At 37.3% G+C, this 19,476-nt stretch overlaps 1 protein-coding gene across 1 annotated transcript in view; it reads left to right on the forward strand.

The window, feature by feature from the left end:
* LOC121387612 overlaps window positions 1–19,476 on the forward strand; it is a 117,937-nt gene that overhangs the window by 59,099 nt on the left and 39,362 nt on the right. Inside the window, exons 42-53 of the mRNA XM_041518771.1 lie at window positions 985–1,047; window positions 2,029–2,082; window positions 3,861–3,914; window positions 4,873–4,935; window positions 6,131–6,193; window positions 6,870–6,932; window positions 7,838–7,900; window positions 8,425–8,487; window positions 14,985–15,047; window positions 16,840–16,884; window positions 17,809–17,913; window positions 19,058–19,153. Coding sequence (XP_041374705.1) covers window positions 985–1,047; window positions 2,029–2,082; window positions 3,861–3,914; window positions 4,873–4,935; window positions 6,131–6,193; window positions 6,870–6,932; window positions 7,838–7,900; window positions 8,425–8,487; window positions 14,985–15,047; window positions 16,840–16,884; window positions 17,809–17,913; window positions 19,058–19,153 — 795 coding nt within the window. The remainder of the gene's footprint in view (window positions 1–984; window positions 1,048–2,028; window positions 2,083–3,860; window positions 3,915–4,872; window positions 4,936–6,130; window positions 6,194–6,869; window positions 6,933–7,837; window positions 7,901–8,424; window positions 8,488–14,984; window positions 15,048–16,839; window positions 16,885–17,808; window positions 17,914–19,057; window positions 19,154–19,476) is intronic.

Genomic DNA, 19,476 nt, shown 5'->3' on the forward strand with positions numbered 1-19,476 from the left:
AGAATATTAAATCAAATGAGTTTTGTGATATAAATTGAAATCGATTAATGGGTAATAAATAGGATATTAAACTTGTTTACATTTCGTATCATATTTATGTTCCTTGTGGAATACTTTTCATTGTCACTCGATAAAGCTTTTGACAATTGAAAATTATTTCACTCAGAACATAAACATGATAAGAAATGGAACCTTGTTTAATATCCTTTAAATATGACATTAGTCTATGTTAAGAATCATTGCAAGGTATTCGTCCCAGGCAGTGCACTACGACTGGTATATCAAAGGCCATGGTATGTACTATCCTGTCTGTGGGATCCCTTGCTACTAATCGAAAAGAGTAGCTCATGAAGTGGCGACAGCGGGTTTCTCTATCAATATCTGTGTGGTCCTTAACCATATGTCTGATACCATATAACCGTAAATAAAATGAGTTGAGTGCGTCATTAAATAAAACATTTCCTTCTTCTTCCATTGCAAGGTATAGTCGTATTGAGAGAGGAGATATATATTGTCAGTTCTTATTTTATTAGTTTTTTAGTTATAGATAGAGAATGATATTTTGTCTTAATTACAGCAGTAATTTAGCTTTATCATATTCTGTTACAGATCCCCTTTGATGTTCATGGCAACTTAACAATGTTTTACAGAGTTACAGCCCTTGAATTTGGCACATACGAAAATTTGGCCCTGACATTTGGCAATTTAACTATTTTTCACAGAGTTATAGCCCTTGAATTTGGGAGATATAAAAAAAAAAAAGTTGGCCCTGTTTGTGACATGTATTGCTTTAGCAGTACTCTCAGAATGCTCATTTTATTAGTTATACATGTAGATACTTAATGATATTTTGTATTAATTACAGCGAGGGACGTAGCCCAGTGGTAGAGCACTCAACTGTTGCCATAATTCCCATATAACCATCATAACAATGTGTTTAGTGTGTCGTTAAATAAAACATTCCTTTCTTTGTATTAATTACAGCAAAGTGCAGAACGGGAAGCCCCACATCAGAGGGACACTGGTTATGAGAGAGATCATCGCAAGGTAAACTCGTATTGAGTTATTATCCGTTCTTGTTTCGTCTGAACAAAAATAAAGCCAATAGTTGTTACCCATATAACTAAAAGTACCTTGGTACATCCCACTAGAACATTAAGTACGACTGACACTCTACGACTAACACACTATGACTGACACACTTCGACTGACACACTACGACTGACACACTGCGACTGACACACTGCGACTGACACACTTCGACTGACACACTTCGACTGACACACTGCGACTGACACACTTCGACTGACGACGCACTGCGACTGACGCACTTCGACTGATGCACTACGACTGACGCACTACGACTGACACACTTCGACTGACACACTGCGACTGACACACTTCGACTGACACATTGCGACTGACACACTGCGACTGACACACTTCGACTGACACACTGCGACTGGCACACTACGACTGACACACTTCGACTGACACACTGCAACACTGGATATGAGAGAGATCCTCACACGGTAAACTTGTATTGAGAGTGAGAGAGATATTGTCAGTTCTTATTTAGTCTGAACAAAAATAAAACCAGTAAATATGTAAAAAGAAATAATTAAATATTTTACTCACTGAAGAAATTGATGCCGAATGTATTGTCAGTTTTTATTTGTCCCCTACCAGAAAAGGACTATTGGTTTTGTCTCCGTCCGTCTGTCTGTCTGTCTGTCTGTCTGTCTGTCTGTCTGTCGGTCTGTCCCACTTAAAACTTTCCGAACTTTTGTTTTGTGATGCCTCAATGCTGAAATTTTGTGTATATGCTTATTGTGTTCTGTTAAAGGTCACGTTAGGTCACATTTGACTTTCATGGTGATTTTTCATGTTCCAGCCAGTGCTCCACAACTGGTATAACAAAAGTCATGGTATGTACTATCCTGTCTGTGCGATTAACCATATAACTGTAATTGAAATGTGTTGAGTGTGTCTTTAAATAAAACATTCCTTTCTTCGTATTAATTACAGCAAAGTGCAGAACGGGAAGCCCCACCTCTGATGGTCGCTGGTTATCCTCGCAAGGTAAACTCGTATTGAGAGAGAGATATATATTGTCAGTTCTTATTTTATTAGTTTTTTAGTTATAGATAGAGAATGATATTTTGTCTTACTTACAGCGAGAGATGTAGCCCAGCAGTAATTTTGAGTATAGCTTTATCATATTCTGTTACAGATCCCCTTTGACGTTTATGACAATTTAACCATTTTTCACACAGTTATACAGGGGATAATATTTCGAAATCTGAGGGAACCGGAAGTCGGTTCACGTGGTTTTTACCTAGGTAACCAATTGTTCGGTTACATGAATTATATTTGCGTAACCCGTAGGTTACCTGATTGGTTACCTCAAAATTACGTTGAAATTATATTTTAAATACATAGTTTTTAGCTGAAGCATAAAGTTAAAACAAATACAAAAGAAAACATTTAAAAAAACAAAAAATGTGTTTAATGCTTGCTAAAGTTAACAATATTATAAAAGAACTGAATATCAGCCCCAGGACTGAAACAAAATACAGGGGCGTAGCTAGAAATTTTCTTAGCATTACGCACGCCAGAGGCGTGCCCGAGCGGGGATATTCGGGGGCCTCCCCCTGTGAAAAGTGTGAAAAGTTTGAAACTCAGGACACCTGTAGATGCAATGTGAGCGTATTCGGAGGCATTATTTATTTTTCTGTAATCTTTTTTTCGAGTCAATTTTAAGAGGATATTTTATAGAACAATTACAGACAGCCTCGACCTATTCCCGGATTTTATTTTTGCATTACGCACATGCGTAATGGGCGCTACGCCTTTGAAATACATACATAATCATTTGGAGGGATTCCTTTTTGCATTTTGTGATGGCTATGCTACTTTCACTTAATCTCGATGGTACTTCTATACTACAGTGACATTCCAAATGTTTGTTTTTTTAAAGCTCATTATGCGATGTTAGTATTTTTCAATTTTTTTGACACTTTTGGATTCCTGTTTACATTAAAACTGTTTTTAACATATGTAAAATTATAGGCAATCCAATATTATGTCTACATATATTCCTTTAGAGATAAAATGGCAGCAGATAATTTAGCCATCTCCAGCGGTCTGAGCACATTTCTTTAAAACTTTTGGCTCAACTCTATACTGAACATTTACTTTAGACTGGTTGCAAATTACAACTGTTGAAATATAACGTTGCTTACTGATTTGCTGCGCATCAAGTATCTAAAATTCAGCCTAAAACATTTGTCGAAATACTAGTAGTATGTCTGCGTGAATAAACGTCCTGTCATCGTGAAGTTTGCAAGTTTTAATTTCTGAACATTTACAGGTCATGACATAACCAGTTTGCAGTTCGCGTAAATTTAATTTTGCGTAAACCAACACACGAACAGAACGTCGGTTCACGTGAAATATTGTGCCCTGTTATAGTCCTTGAATTTGGGAGATAAAAAAAATTGGCCCTGACGTTTGGAAATTTAACTATTTTTCATAGAATTATAGCTCTTTTGTATTTGGCAGATACAAAAAATTGGCCCTGACATCTGGCAATTTAACTATTTTTCACAGAGTTATAGCCTTAGAATTTAGGAGATATGAAAAAAAAGTTGGTCCTGTAAAGCTTTAGCAGTACTCTCAGAATGTTCATTTTATTAGTTATACACGTAGATACTTAATGATATTTTGTATTAATTACAGTGAGGGACGTAGCCCAGTGGTAGAGCACTCAACTGATGCCATAATTCCCATATAACCATCATAACAATGTGTTGAGTGTGTCGTTAAATAAAACATTCCTTTCTTCGTATTAATTACAGAAAAGCGCAGAATGGGAAACCCCACCTCTGATGGTCGCTGGTTATCCTCGCAAGGTAAACTCGTATTGAAAAGAGAGTTGTTGTATGTTCTTATTTAGTCTAAACAAAAATAAAACAAATAATAATGTAAATAAAAGACAACATATTTTACTCACTGAAGAAATTGAGGCAGGTTGTATTGTTAGTTTTTATTAAAGGCGCATACCCTAGTTTCCCCCAGTGAATATGGATACTAAGTTTAGTTCATATTCAAATTTGCAACCCACCTTTGGACAAGGTTATAACAGAGAGAAGTTACAACATGTGATGTTTAAACAGGGAAATACCGTCTACAAGTAACCAGAGCTTGTCTTAATAAACATTATATTCAGACGAACGTGCCTTTTTAGAAACTAGGGTATGTCACTTTAATCCCTTACAGGTCCAACAGGAGAATACTATAGGTTTCATGTCCATCCTTCTGTCTGTCTGTCTGTCTGTCTGCTTGGCCGTCTGTCCCACAATTAGCTTTCAGGACTTTTTTTCACAATGGCTCAAGATATTGAGCGGGAATTTTGTGTAAAGCCTTATCATGTACAGTTACACTCTCATTGTGATTAATCTAATTCCAGCCAGTGCCCCACTACTGACTTAACAAAGGTACAGCAGTGGTATGTACTGTCCTGTTTGTGGGATGCTGCATATAAAATATCCCTTGTTGTTTAAACAGAAAGACTAAATCTTTGACATCCAAAAGCCGGATGATGAATTAATCAATGTGCTCCAGTGGTGTCATTAAACAAAACAAACTTTAAATTTTAATCAGAAAGATTAGCCCATTGCATAGAGGCATCGGGTTTCCTCTCTCATTATCTGTGTGGTCTTTAAACATAATATGTCTGATGCCATATAACCGACAGGTCTGTCTTTCTGTCTGTCTGTCCATCTGTCCCACATATAGCTTTCCAGACATAATTACAATGTACTGAGTGTGTAGTTAAATTAAACATTCCTTTCTTCATATTAATTACAGCAAAGCACAGAACGGGAAGCACCACATCAGAGGGACGCTGGTTATGAGAGAGATCCTCGTAGGGTAAACTCATATTCTTATTTTGTCTGAATAAAAATAAAACCATTAATTATTACCCATATCATTCAAAAATATCCTGGTACGTATCCAAGTGTTACGTCCCACTAGAAAGCTAAGTGATAACACCTTGACATCATATGATATGATACGATTGGTGCACTACGACCCTACAGGATCGTTAATCACACAAGTTTAGTGATATACATTGAAATCAATTAATGGGTAATAAATAGGATATTAAACTCGCTACCAGTTCTTATGAAGACAATTGAAAATTATTTCACTCAGAACATAAACATGATACAAAATGGAAGCTTGTTTAATATCCTATTAATATGATGTTGGTTATGATAGAGATCTTCACAAGGTATACTCGTATTGAGCGAGAGTGAGATATATTGTCATTTCTTATTTTATTAGTTTTTTTCATTAGTTGTAGATACAGAATTTTATTATATAACATTTAGTGAAATATCTTAAAATATCAATGAAATAAAAGTGTTATCAGTCACTCAATGACGATAACACATTTTAGAGTGAAAATTTCACTATTTCACTCTAAATGTGTTATTGTCACTGTAGAAAGTGTTATTTTCACTGTAAGAAAGCTGGAACTATTTTGCTGCTGGCATTTTAAAAATAAAGGTAAATTGCCAAAAGTTATATAATAAATAGAAAATTTCATGTTTGTTGTCAAATATGATTTATATCTCATCTCATGAAGTTTGCAATGATATCATGCTCGTCGCGTAAGCGCGATTCGTGAGACATGATTGCAAACTTCACTCGATGAGATATAAATCATATTTGACAAAAAATATGAAATATTTTCTATATATTTTGTATCAATTACAACGAAGGGCGTAGCCCAGTGGTACAGCAGCCACCTAATGCACAGTCATTCTAAGATCGATCCTCATCGAAGGACCCATTGGGCTATTTCTCATTAATGCCAGTGCTCCACAATTGATAGCAACAATGGCCGTGGTATGTACTGTCCTGTCTATGGGATGGTGCATATAAACAATCCCTTGCTGCTAATCAGAATGAGTAGGTCATTGCGAGGCAGAAGCGGGTTTCCTCTCTCATTATGTTATCTGTGTGATCTTTAACCATGTGTCTTATGTCATATAACAGGAATTAAAATGTGTTGAGTGTGTTGTTAAATAATTCATTCCTTTCTTCGTATTGATTACAGCAAAGTGCAGAATGGGAAGGCCTACCTCTGATGGTCACTGGTTATGAGAGAGATCCTCGCAGGGTAAACTCAAAGTGATAAAGAGAAATATTGTCTGTTATTAGTCCCCTATCCGTTCAGCCAGAGGGGACTGTAGGTTTCATCTCTGTCTGTCTGTCTGTCTGTTTGTCCCACATAGAGTTTTCTGGATGTTATTTTTTCATAATGCCATGCCTTGAGATATTGAGCTGAAATTATGAGTATAGCTTTATCATGTACTGGTACAGATCAAGTTTGACTTTTATGGCCATTTACCTATTTTTGACAGAGTTATGGCCCTTTAAAATTAGTTTTTTTCACAATGCCTTGGAATATTGAGTTAAACGTTTGTGTATAGCTTTAGTACGTACTGTTACAGATCAAGTTTAACTTTCAAGGCAATATATCAATTTTAGAAAATATAGAAATTTGTTTTCCACACTTTATTGCAGTGCCTCAAAATATTAAGCTTAAATCTTTACTATAGCTGTATCATCTTCAGTTACAAATCACGTTCTCTCATTATCTGTGATTTTTATATGTCCATCTATGATGGGTCATATTATGGTATGGCTTTTTCCGTCTGTCTGACCATAAGTTTCATGTCTGTCTGTCTGTCTGTCCCACATATACATGTAGCTTTCCAGACATTTCCAGACATAATAACAATGTGTTGAGTGTGTCGTTAAATTAAACATTCCTTTCTTCGTATTAATTACAGCACAGCATCGAACGGGAAGCCCCACGTCAGAGGGACGCTGGTTATGAGAAAGATCATCGCAGGGTAAACTCATATTCTTATTTTGTCTGAACAAAAATAAAACCATTAATTATTACCCATATCATTAAAAAATATCCTGGTACGTATCAAAGTGTTATGTCCCACTAGAAAGCTAAGTGATAACACCTTGACATCATATGATATGATACGATTGGTGCACTACGACCCTGCAGGATCGTTAATCACACAAGTTTAGTGATATACATTGAAATAAATTAATGGGTAATAAATAGGATATTAAACTAGCTACCAGTTCTTATGAAGACAATTGAAAATTATTTCACTCAGAACATAAACATGACACAAAATGGAAGCTTGTTTAATATCCTATTAATATGACACCCCATCCCGAGTCAGGCCACCGATCTTATCTGAGGTGGGACTCTGGATAGGCGTGTTGGAAACCCTAGTGGTATATGGGCATGTTAAACTAGTGATCTGTCTTTTTAATATGACGTTAGTTATGAGATCCTTGCAAGGTATACTTATACTGAGCGAGAGTGATATATTGTCAGTTCTTATTTTATTTTATTTTTCATTAGTCATAGATACAGAATTATATTTTGTATTAATTACAACAAAGGGCATTGCCCAGTGGTAAGGCATTCACCTAATGCACAGTCATTCTAAGATCGATCCCCATCAGAGGACCCATTCGGTTATTTCTCATTATTGCTAGTGCTCCACAATGGCCATGGTATGTACTGTCCTGTCTGTGGGATGCTGCATATAAACGATCCCTTGCTGCTAATCAGAATGAGTAGGTCATTGCGAGGCAGAAGTGGGTTTCCTCTCTCATTATGTTATCTGTGTGATCTTTAACCATGTGTCTTATGTCATATAACAGGAATTAAAATGTGTTGAGTGTGTCGTTAAATAATTCATTCCTTTCTTCGTATTGATTACAGCAAAGTGCAGAATGGGAAGGCCTACCTCTGATGGTCACTGGTTATGAGAGAGATCCTCGCAGGGTAAACTCAAAGTGATAAAGAGAAATATTGTCTGTTATTAGTCCCCTACCCGTTCATCTCTGTCCATCTGTCTGTCTGTCTGAAATTTTGAGTATAGCTTTATCAAGTACTGGTACAGATCAAGTTTGACTTTTATGGTCATTTACCCTATTTTTGACAGAGTTATGGCCCTTTTAAAAAAAAATCTGGAGGGATTTTTCACAACGTCTTGGGATATTGAGTTCAAATTGAGTTGAAATTTTGTATATAGCTTTATTACGTACTGTTACAGATCAAATTTGACTTTCAATATATCAATTTTAGAAAATATTTTCTTTATTGCAGTGCCTCAAAATACTGACCTGAAATTTTTGGTATAGCTTTTTGCCCTCCTAGATTCACCTCTGCCATTGCATTGTGGCTGCGGGTTTCCTCTGTCACATTCTGTGTGATCTTTATCCATGTGTCTGACACCATACAACTGTAATTAAACTGTGTTGAGTGTGTCGTTAAATAAAACATTCCTTTCTTTGTATTAATTACAGCACAGCATCGAACGGGAAGCCCCACATCAGAGGGACGCTGGTTATGACAGAGATCATCGCAGGGTAAATTTGTAGAGAGAGAGAGAGAGTTTTTGTAAATTCATAAAATTTTAACGACCTTAAAATTTAGCGAAATCCAAATAGGTGACACGCTAGCAACATAAAATTTTAGCAAGGTCGTCACATTAGAAAATAGTTGTAGGATAGTTGAAATAATACTATCAATAAATTTTGACATAATGCAGCTCAGAGTTAAAGGGACAGGCCCAAGTTGTTAAACATTAAGACACATTTCTCAATATTAGAGTCATTTATGACCACTGAAATCAAACATTACTTATATTTTATTGTTTAGATTATCCATTTCCATAGAACCGAAGTGTTTCAGGTCATTCTGTTGTTTCTAATACCACAAAATGCATTTTTCATATTTTTAAAAATGCACATGCGTCTGAGAAGTAACTGTTATGTAGTCGCGTTTTAGTCTATTTTTTAAGAGTATTTCAACGTCACAGACTCTTGTTTCACTCCGTTGTATCCAAATGTGTTACAGGTTTGTAAATTAACCAGATTTAGTGTCCATGTTTACGGGTTGAAACTAGGATCTAGGTGAAAAATATGTCTTAGTGTTTAAACACTAGGGTCTGTCCCTTTAACTTCAGTTTGAGTAGAAAACTGCAGTAATGTGCATCCTAACTAACTATTGTCATTCGCGGTTCTTTAACTTCAGTTTGAGTAGAAAAGTGCAGTAATGTGCATCCTAACTAACTATTGTCATTCGCGGTTCTTTAACTTCAGTTTGAGTAGAAAAGTGCAGTAATGTGCATCCTAACTAACTATTGTCATTCGCGGTTCTTTAACTTCAGTTTGAGTAGAAAAGTGCAGTAATGTGCATCCTAACTAACTATTGTCATTCGCGGTTCTTTAACTTCAGTTTGAGTAGAAAAGTGCAGTAATGTGCATCCTAACTAACTATTGTCATTCGCTGTTCTTTAACTTCAGTTGAGTAGAAAATTGCAGTAATGTGCATGCTAACTAACTATTGTCATTCGCGGTTCTTTTGGTTTAGTCAACAGCATGTGTCCGTGGTGGGACGGGACGTAGCCTAGTGGTAGAGTGTTCGCTTGATGTGCAGTCAGTTTGAGTAGAAAATTGCAGTAATGTGCATCCTAACTAACTATTGTCATTCGCGGTTCTTTAACTTCAGTTTGAGTAGAAAAGTGCAGTAATGTGCATCCTAACTAACTATTGTCATTCGCGGTTCTTTAACTTCAGTTTGAGTAGAAAAGTGCAGTAATGTGCATCCTAACTAACTATTGTCATTCGCGGTTCTTTAACTTCAGTTTGAGTAGAAAAGTGCAGTAATGTGCATCCTAACTAACTATTGTCATTCGCGGTTCTTTAACTTCAGTTTGAGTAGAAAAGTGCAGTAATGTGCATCCTAACTAACTATTGTCATTCGCTGTTCTTTAACTTCAGTTGAGTAGAAAATTGCAGTAATGTGCATGCTAACTAACTATTGTCATTCGCGGTTCTTTTGGTTTAGTCAACAGCATGTGTCCGTGGTGGGACGGGACGTAGCCTAGTGGTAGAGTGTTCGCTTGATGTGCAGTCAGTTTGAGTAGAAAATTGCAGTAATGTGCATCCTAACTAACTATTGTCATTCGCTGTTCTTTAACTTCAGTTGAGTAAAAAATTGCAGTAATGTGCATGCTAACTAACTATTGTCATTCGCGGTTCTTTTGGTTTAGTCAACAGCATGTGTCCGTGGTGGGACGGGACGTAGCCTAGTGGTAGAGTGTTCGCTTGATGTGCAGTCAGTTTGAGTAGAAAATTGCAGTAATGTGCATCCTAACTAACTATTGTCATTCGCGGTTCTTTAACTTCAGTTTGAGTAGAAAAGTGCAGTAATGTGCATCCTAACTAACTATTGTCATTCGCGGTTCTTTTGGTTTAGTCAACAGCATGTGTCCGTGGTGGGACGGGACGCAGCCTAGTGGTAGAGTGTTCGCTTGATGTGCAGTCAGTTTGAGTAGAAAATTGCAGTAATGTGCATCCTAACTAACTATTGTCATTCGCTGTTCTTTAACTTCAGTTTGAGTAAAAAATTGCAGTAATGTGCATGCTAACTAACTATTGTCATTCGCGGTTCTTTTGGTTTAGTCAACAGCATGTGTCCGTGGTGGGACGGGACGTAGCCTAGTGGTAGAGTGTTCGCTTGATGTGCAGTCAGTTTGAGTAGAAAATTGCAGTAATGTGCATCCTAACTAACTATTGTCATTCGCTGTTCTTTAACTTCAGTTGAGTAAAAAATTGCAGTAATGTGCATGCTAACTAACTATTGTCATTCGCGGTTCTTTTGGTTTAGTCAACAGCATGTGTCCGTGGTGGGACGGGACGTAGCCTAGTGGTAGAGTGTTCGCTTGATGTGCAGTCAGTTTGAGTAGAAAATTGCAGTAATGTGCATCCTAACTAACTATTGTCATTCGCTGTTCTTTAACTTCAGTTTGAGTAGAAAATTGCAGTAATGTGCATGCTAACTAACTATTGTCATTCGCTGTTCTTTTGGTTTAGTCAACAGCATGTGTCCGTGGTGGGACGGGACGTAGCCTAGTGGTAGAGTGTTCGCTTGATGTGCAGTCAGTTTGAGTAGAAAATTGCAGTAATGTGCATCCTAACTAACTATTGTCATTCGCTGTTCTTTAACTTCAGTTGAGTAAAAAATTGCAGTAATGTGCATGCTAACTAACTATTGTCATTCGCGGTTCTTTTGGTTTAGTCAACAGCATGTGTCCGTGGTGGGACGGGACGTAGCCTAGTGGTAGAGTGTTCGCTTGATGTGCAGTCAGTTTGAGTAGAAAATTGCAGTAATGTGCATCCTAACTAACTATTGTCATTCGCTGTTCTTTAACTTCAGTTTGAGTAAAAAATTGCAGTAATGTGCATGCTAACTAACTATTGTCATTCGCGGTTCTTTTGGTTTAGTCAACAGCATGTGTCCGTGGTGGGACGGGACGTAGCCTAGTGGTAGAGTGTTCGCTTGATGTGCAGTCAGTTTGAGTAGAAAATTGCAGTAATGTGCATCCTAACTAACTATTGTCATTCGCTGTTCTTTAACTTCAGTTGAGTAAAAAATTGCAGTAATGTGCATGCTAACTAACTATTGTCATTCGCGGTTCTTTTGGTTTAGTCAACAGCATGTGTCCGTGGTGGGACGGGACGTAGCCTAGTGGTAGAGTGTTCGCTTGATGTGCAGTCAGTTTGAGTAGAAAATTGCAGTAATGTGCATCCTAACTAACTATTGTCATTCGCTGTTCTTTAACTTCAGTTTGAGTAGAAAATTGCAGTAATGTGCATCCTAACTAACTATTGTCATTCGCGGTTCTTTTGGTTTAGTCAGCAGCATGTGTCCATGGTGGGACGGGACGTGTAGCCTAGTGGTAGAGTGCTCGCTTGATGCGTGGTCAGTTTGGGATCAATCCCTGCCGGTCGGCCCATTGGGCTATTTCTTGTTCTAGCCAGTGCACCATGACTGGTATATCAAAGGCCGTGGTATGTGCTGTCCTGTCTGTGGGATGGTGCATATAAAAGATCCCTTGCTACTAATGGAAAAACGTTTCCTGTCCTGGACCGACACCTGTGCCCATGAGAGGCGTGCTCTAAAACAGCTTGCTCTGAATGTGCATATTAATCCCTATACCATACCATAGCATAATGGAAAAATTTAGCAGGTTTCCTCTCTGATATCATATGTCAAAATTACCAAGTGTTTGACATTCAATAGCCGATGATTAATAAATCAATGTGGTCTAGTTAAACAAAACAAAACAAACTTTGTATCCGTTGTTTTGTGTTGAGTCAGTCACTGACAAAACAAACTTTGTTTCCATTGTTTTGACTAAAACAAACTTTGTGTCCATTGTTTTGTGTTGAGTCAGTCACTGACAAAACAAACTTTGTGTCCATTGTTTTGTGTTGAGTCAGTCACTGACAAAACAAACTTTGTGTCCATTGTTTTGTGTTGAGTCAGTCACTGACAAAACAAACTTTGTTTCCATTGTTTTGTGTTGAGTCAGTCACTGACAAAACAAACTTTGTTTCCATTGTTTTGTGTTGAGTCAGTCACTGACAAAACAAACTTTGTTTCCATTGTTTTGTGTTGAGTCAGTCACTGGCAAAACAAATTGTGTCCATTGTTTTGTGTTGAGTCAGTCACTGACAAACAAACTTTGTATGCATTGTTTTGTGTTGAGTCAGTCACTGACAAAACAAACTTTGTATCCATTGTTTTGTGTTGAGTCAGTCACTGACAAAACAAACTTTGTGTCCATTGTTTTGTGTTGAGTCAGTCACTGACAAAACAAACTTTGTGTCCATTGTTTTGTGTTGAGTCAGTCACTGACAAAACAAACTTTGTGTCCATTGTTTTGTGTTGAGTCAGTCACTGACAAAACAAACTTTGTATCCATTGTTTTGTGTTGAGTCAGTCACTGACAAAACAAACTTTGTATCCATTGTCATTGTTTTGTGTTGAGTCAGTCACTGACAAAACAAACTTTGTGTCCATTGTTTTGTGTTGAGACAGTCACTGACAAAACAAACTGTGTGTCCATTGTTTTGTGTTGAGTCAGTCACTGGCAAAACAAATTGTGTCCATTGTTTTGTGTTGAGTCAGTCACTGACAAAACAAACTTTGTTTCCATTGTTTTGTGTTGAGTCAGTCACTGACAAAACAAACTTTGTGTCCATTGTTTTGTGTTGAGTCAGTCACTGACAAAACAAACTTTGTGTCCATTGTTTTGTGTTGAGTCAGTCACTGACAAAACAAACTTTGTGTCCATTGTTTTGTGTTGAGTCAGTCACTGACAAAACAAACTTTGTGTCCATTGTTTTGTGTTGAGTCAGTCACTGACAAAACAAACTTTGTGTCCATTGTTTTGTGTTGAGTCAGTCACTGACAAAACAAACTTTGTATCCATTGTTTTGTGTTGAGTCAGTCACTGACAAAACAAACTTTGTATCCATTGTCATTGTTTTGTGTTGAGTCAGTCATTGACAAAACAAACTTTGTGTCCATTGTTTTGTGTTGAGACGGTCACTGACAAAACAAACTGTGTGTCCATTGTTTTGTGTTGAGTCAGTCACTGGCAAAACAAACTGTGTCCATTGTTTTGTGTTGAGTCAGTCACTGACAAAACAAACTTTGTTTCCATTGTTTTGTGTTGAGTCAGTCACTGACAAAACAAACTTTGTGTCCATTGTTTTGTGTTGAGTCAGTCACTGGCAAAACAAACTTTGTGTCCATTGTTTTGTGTTGAGTCAGTCACTGGCAAAACAAACTGTGTCCATTGTTTTGTGTTGAGTCAGTCACTGACAAAACAAACTTTGTGTCCATTGTTTTGTGTTGAGACGGTCACTGACAAAACAAACTGTGTGTCCATTGTTTTGTGTTGAGTCAGTCACTGACAAAACAAACTTTGTGTCCATTGTTTTGTGTTGAGTCAGTCACTGACAAAACAAACTTTGTTTCCATTGTTTTGTGTTGAGTCAGTCACTGACAAAACAAACTTTGTGTCCATTGTTTTGTGTTGAGTCAGTCACTGACAAAACAAACTTTGTGTCCATTGTTTTGTGTTGAGTCAGTCACTGACAAAACAAACTTTGTGTCCATTGTTTTGTGTTGAGTCAGTCACTGACAAAACAAACTTTGTGTCCATTGTTTTGTGTTGAGTCAGTCACTGACAAAACAAACTTTGTATGCATTGTTTTGTGTTGAGTCAGTCACTGACAAAACAAACTTTGTATCCATTGTTTTGTGTTGAGTCAATCACTGACAAAACAAACTTTGTATCCATTGTTTTGTGTTGAGTCAATCACTGACAAAATAATTGCACAAAAGTGTTTTTTTTGGAACAGTCCGTTGTATGTCTCTTTAAATTTAGCATCATAAAATATTAGCGTCGAATATATGGTAGTCTTGCTAAATTCACTAAAACATTATGCTTGCTAACATTTCCTGTTTTACAGTATTGTCATTTCTTATTTTATTAGTTTTTTCCATTAGTCATAGATACAGAATAATATTTTTAAGGAATTACATCGAAGGGTGTAGCCCATTGGTGAAAAAGTGTTCACCTGACGCATGGTCAGTCTAGAATCAATCCCATTGGGCTATTTCTCGTTCCAGCCAGTGCTACACAACTGGTGTAACAAAGGCCGTGGTATGTACTATCCTGTCTGTGGGATACTTCATATAAAAGATCCCTTGCTGCTAATCGAAAAGAGTAGTCCATCAGTGGGCCCATTGGGCTATTTCTCATTCCAGCCAGTGCTCCACAACTGGTGTAACAAAGGCCGTGGTATGTTCTGTCCTGTTTGTGGGATTATGCATATAAAAGATCCCTTGCTGCTAATCGAAAAGAGCATTGTGTGGCAGCAGCCGGTTTTCTCTCTCATTATCTGTGTGATCTTTAACTATATGCTGGACACCATATAACTGTAATTAAATTATGTTAAGTGTATCGTTAAATAAAACATTCCTTTCTTCGTATTAATTACAGCAAAGTGCAGAATGGGAAGCCCCACATCAGAGGGACGCTGGTTATGAGAGAGATCCTCGCAAGGTAAACTCATATTGAGAAAAAGATTTTGTCAGTTCTTATTTTGTCATAACTAAAATAAAACTAATAAATATGTAAATAAAAAACAACAATACATTTCACTCATTGAAGAAATTGAGGCAGGTTGTATTGTCAGTTTGGATGGGGGATCATAGGTTTCATCTCCGTCTGTCTGTCTGTGTGTCTGTCTGTGTGTGTGTCTGTCCGTCTGTCTGTTTGCCCATCTGTCTGTCCGTCTGTTTGTCTGTCTGCCCATCTGTCTGCCCTTCTGTCTGTCTGTCTGTCTGTCTGTCTGTCTGTCTGTCTGTCTGTCTGTATGTATGTATGTATGTCTGTCTGTGTGTGTGTCTGTCTGTCCGTCTGTCTGTTTGCCCATCTGTCTGTCCGTCTGTTTGTCTGTCTGCCCATCTGTCTGTCCAGCTGTCTGTCTGTCTGTTTGTCTGTCCATATGTCCCACATATAGCTTTCAGGACGGGTTTTTTATCGCAATGCCTCAAGATATTGAGCTGAAATATTGTGGATGATAAAAGGAGGGTTGGTTTGGATGATAAAAGGAGGGTTGGTTTGGATGATAAAAGGAGGGTTGGTTTGGATGATAAAAGGAGGGTTGGTTTGGATGATCTTCAATTTCAAACTGTCCCGTAGGATTAACGCCAATTAGAAAATGTTGTGTACTTTCTTGAAGGTTATTTCAAAGTACTTCAAAATGTTTTATGGCCAACATGTAGATGCCATTTTGATGATAGGACGCATCAATGACAAAAATGAAATGGGATGTTATACCTTATGCAATACCTTTTGCTAAAACCGTTTGAGGACTACACCTCTACTCTTAACAGGGGCTGCATCTGTTGGCAGTGATTGAAAGAAAGAAATGTTTTATTTAACGACGCACTCAACACATTTTATTTACGGTTATATGGCGTTAGACATATGGTTAAGGACCACACAGATTTTGAGAGGAAACCCGCTGTCGCCACTACATGGGCTACTCTTGCGATTAGCAGCAAGGGATCTTTTATTTGCGCTTCCCACAGGCAGGATAGCACAAACCATGGCCTTTGTTGAACCAGTTATGGATCACTGGTCGGTGCAAGTGGTTTACACCTACCCATAGAGCCTTGCGGAGCACTCACTCAGGGTTTGGAGTCGGTATCTGGATTAAAAATCCCATGCCTCGACTGGGATCCGAACCCAGTACCTACCAGCCTGTAGACCGATGGCCTACCACGACGCCACCGAGGCCGGTCTGGCAGTGATTGGTGATGATACAGTTTTTATGAACATAATGTGTTTTGTTTTTTATAAATATGTGCATTATTAAAGGAACTGATCACAGTTCTGAGATACACATACTTTTTCTCTTAGTAAGGTTATAACGAGCAATTGCCGAAACTCGGGTCAATACATTTAACTCCCGTTGTGTGCTAGAATTTTATTATCTTGAAAAAACAAATATAATAATAACCTTAGTAACTAAAATACAATCTACAAAATAATCAAAAATCGTTGTTTTAAACTATTAATTTTTAAGTTCCAGATACCAGGAAAACGTGTTTTATACTTTCAGAGATTTCAAATTTTCCCCATACAAAATTTGGGCATTTTGCGCCCTCAAACAACTTCATATCCAAAAGGCCCCGGCAAATACATAGTCGAACCCTCCCACTCGAAATGTTGGCTACAGGACTGATCTGACTGGTCTTTAATCATATGTCCGACGCCATATAACCATAATTAAAATGTTTTGAGTGTGTCGTTAAATAAAACATTCCTTTCTTTGTATTAATTACAGCAAAGTGCAGAATGGGAAGCTGGTAATGAGAGAGGTCCTCACAAGGTAAACTCGTATTGAAGTAATGAATGAATGAATGTTTAACAACACCCAGCACAAAAATACATCATCTGTTGGGTGTCAAACAGTGGTAAATACTCTACTGAGATATATACAGAACTTCACTTAGGTTGTTTTCCCTTCCTATTTATTGCACAAATTTATTTTCCGCAAGAATAAATGCTACAAGACTACATAGCAGTCGAGTGGTATGTTCTTACACAAAATGAATCTGTACAATAAATGGAAAGCGAAAACATCATGTGAAATTCTATATTTATTACATACCTTTTATTTTTTACAAAAAGAGTTTTTATTTTAACGTCATAACTACACTTTCTTAAATCTATGATCAATACCCCTTTTATTCTGCGTCTATCTTGTGTAATGTTTCAAATACGATGTGAAGTAATTATAAAATCATATTTGATGTAATAGCAAAAAGGCTCTAACCCCAGTAAAAATAAAAGTTTAAAAGTTGTGGTCCAGATCGCACCTACATGTATGTGCAATACAAGATAAATTTATCACACGGTTCGAAAATGTCTTTATCACTATAGTAAGATTGAATAGGTATGTAATAAAATGCTATTGATAACGATGGAGAACAAGCTGATTAGAACATGACTATAAAGTGGATATGACAGACATCTAGGTCAGAGATTTTTCACTGTATGCAGTTTTCAAAAACATAGCTGATAGCCAACAGACATTTGGATTTTTTGACGAGTGATTACAGCTTTTGCATGAATGATCCGTCATTTATGTTGATATTGGTTTCGCATAACCGACAGACCAAATTGTATGCACTGGTGAGGGTGGGTTTGGGGGTGTTCATTAAAAGTGGTGTCATTGAACAAAGCAAAACTGAGGACAATATGATCGAATAACAAGCTCATTGAACAAAGCAAATCTGATTATAAATTTCAGAAAATCATGAAGAAGAGGCAATCATTTGATCTAGGCTCCGGTTTTGAGAATGAATGGGGACCCGCAGTAGGCCATCAGGGGAAATCGTCACTTGATCAGCAAAGGGTATGTGTTTTATTCCACTACTGTCCATCTGTCTGTCCTTCTGTCTGTCCATTCATTCATTCATCCGTCTGTCCGTCCGTTCATTCATCCATCCGTCTGTCCGACATGTAGTTTTCTGGATGTTTTGTTCACAATTCTTCAATATATTGAAATTTTGTATTTAGCTTTATCATGTACTTTCACAGATCACGTTTGACTTTCATGACGATTTACCCATGTTTGACACAGTTATGGCCCTTGAACTTACGAGATATGACAATTTGTTTTCCGGACTTTGTTTTGTCAATGCATCATGAAATTGAGCTGACATTTTGTGTATAGCTTTATCATGTTCTGTTACAGATTTGTATTGTGGTATGGTGTTGTCCGTCCGTCCATCTGTACATATGTCAGTCTGTTAACTTGTTCTTGTTTGAACCATATCTTGCATACAGATGCATACAGGACCATCAAACCTCACATGTAGGAACAACTTGGGATGGTGGTGTGTCGCGTACTATTACTAGGTCACTGTGACCTACTTTTCCTGGTCTACTGGACATAACAGTAAGTCCTCAGTAGTTAGTCCAAAACAAACTGTTCATCCATCCCATTGCAAACATTTCACATAATTAGAATTGAATCATACCCATAGCATATTCATTAATATAGATATGGTTTTCCATCAAATTCCTGACGGGCTTATCATGTACCTCACCGGGACTCTTGTTCATATAGTTATAGCCCTTGAACTTAGGAGATATTAAACTTTGTTGGGCCAAGTAGAGGACATGTATTGCTTTAGCAGTACACTCAGAATGCTTGCTTAAAAATACGTTTTGTTTGTGTCACTTAAAAAGGCTGAGTGCCAAGAAGTAGACACATAAAAAAAGGATATTTCATTATTAGTAGAAGAAATAAAATAATATCATACATGTATAATATGAATCGCAACTCATGTAGTATTCTCTATATTATGATGTTAATGTTTTAAAATGAAGGGTTGGAACATGGTGAAGACATATCATCAAAGTTTCTTATCAATTTCAGAGAAGCTCAGTAATAGCCACTCGTGTAGTATTCGCTATATAATGATGTTAACTTTTTAAAATGAAGGGTTGGAACGGAGTAAAGACATATGATCAAAGTTTCTTATTAATTTCAGAGAAGCTCGATAACAAAACCAGTTCGGATGGACATTGGTGTTGAAGCAATGTTGGTTAGAGGTCAAAAACGTGGATTGATACTTGACGCTCAAAGGGTATGTTTTTAAATTATTGTTACACTTTTTTTTACTTTTTTTTTTTTTATCCCACTGCCCCCTTTCCTTTCACTCCTTTGAATTCCATCTCATTTCTTCCCGATCTGGCAACTCCTCCTATCTTCCAACTTCTTTCGCTATCCACCTCCACATCCCAGTCCTTGTCTCTCCAACCGCGACAGGTGCTTGTTTCTTGTTTCTTCCCATCCGCTTTTAACTGTGGGCTAGTCTGACCACTTATTGTTACACTTTGTCTCATTTATTGATTCTCTGGGGGAGGGAGCGAGACCAGTGGTAAAGTGTTTCACGGTCAGTCTAGGATC

The sequence above is a fragment of the Gigantopelta aegis genome, chromosome 13, assembly GCF_016097555.1.
Source record: "Gigantopelta aegis isolate Gae_Host chromosome 13, Gae_host_genome, whole genome shotgun sequence".
In the NCBI taxonomy this organism is placed as follows: Eukaryota; Metazoa; Mollusca; class Gastropoda; order Neomphalida; family Peltospiridae; genus Gigantopelta; species Gigantopelta aegis.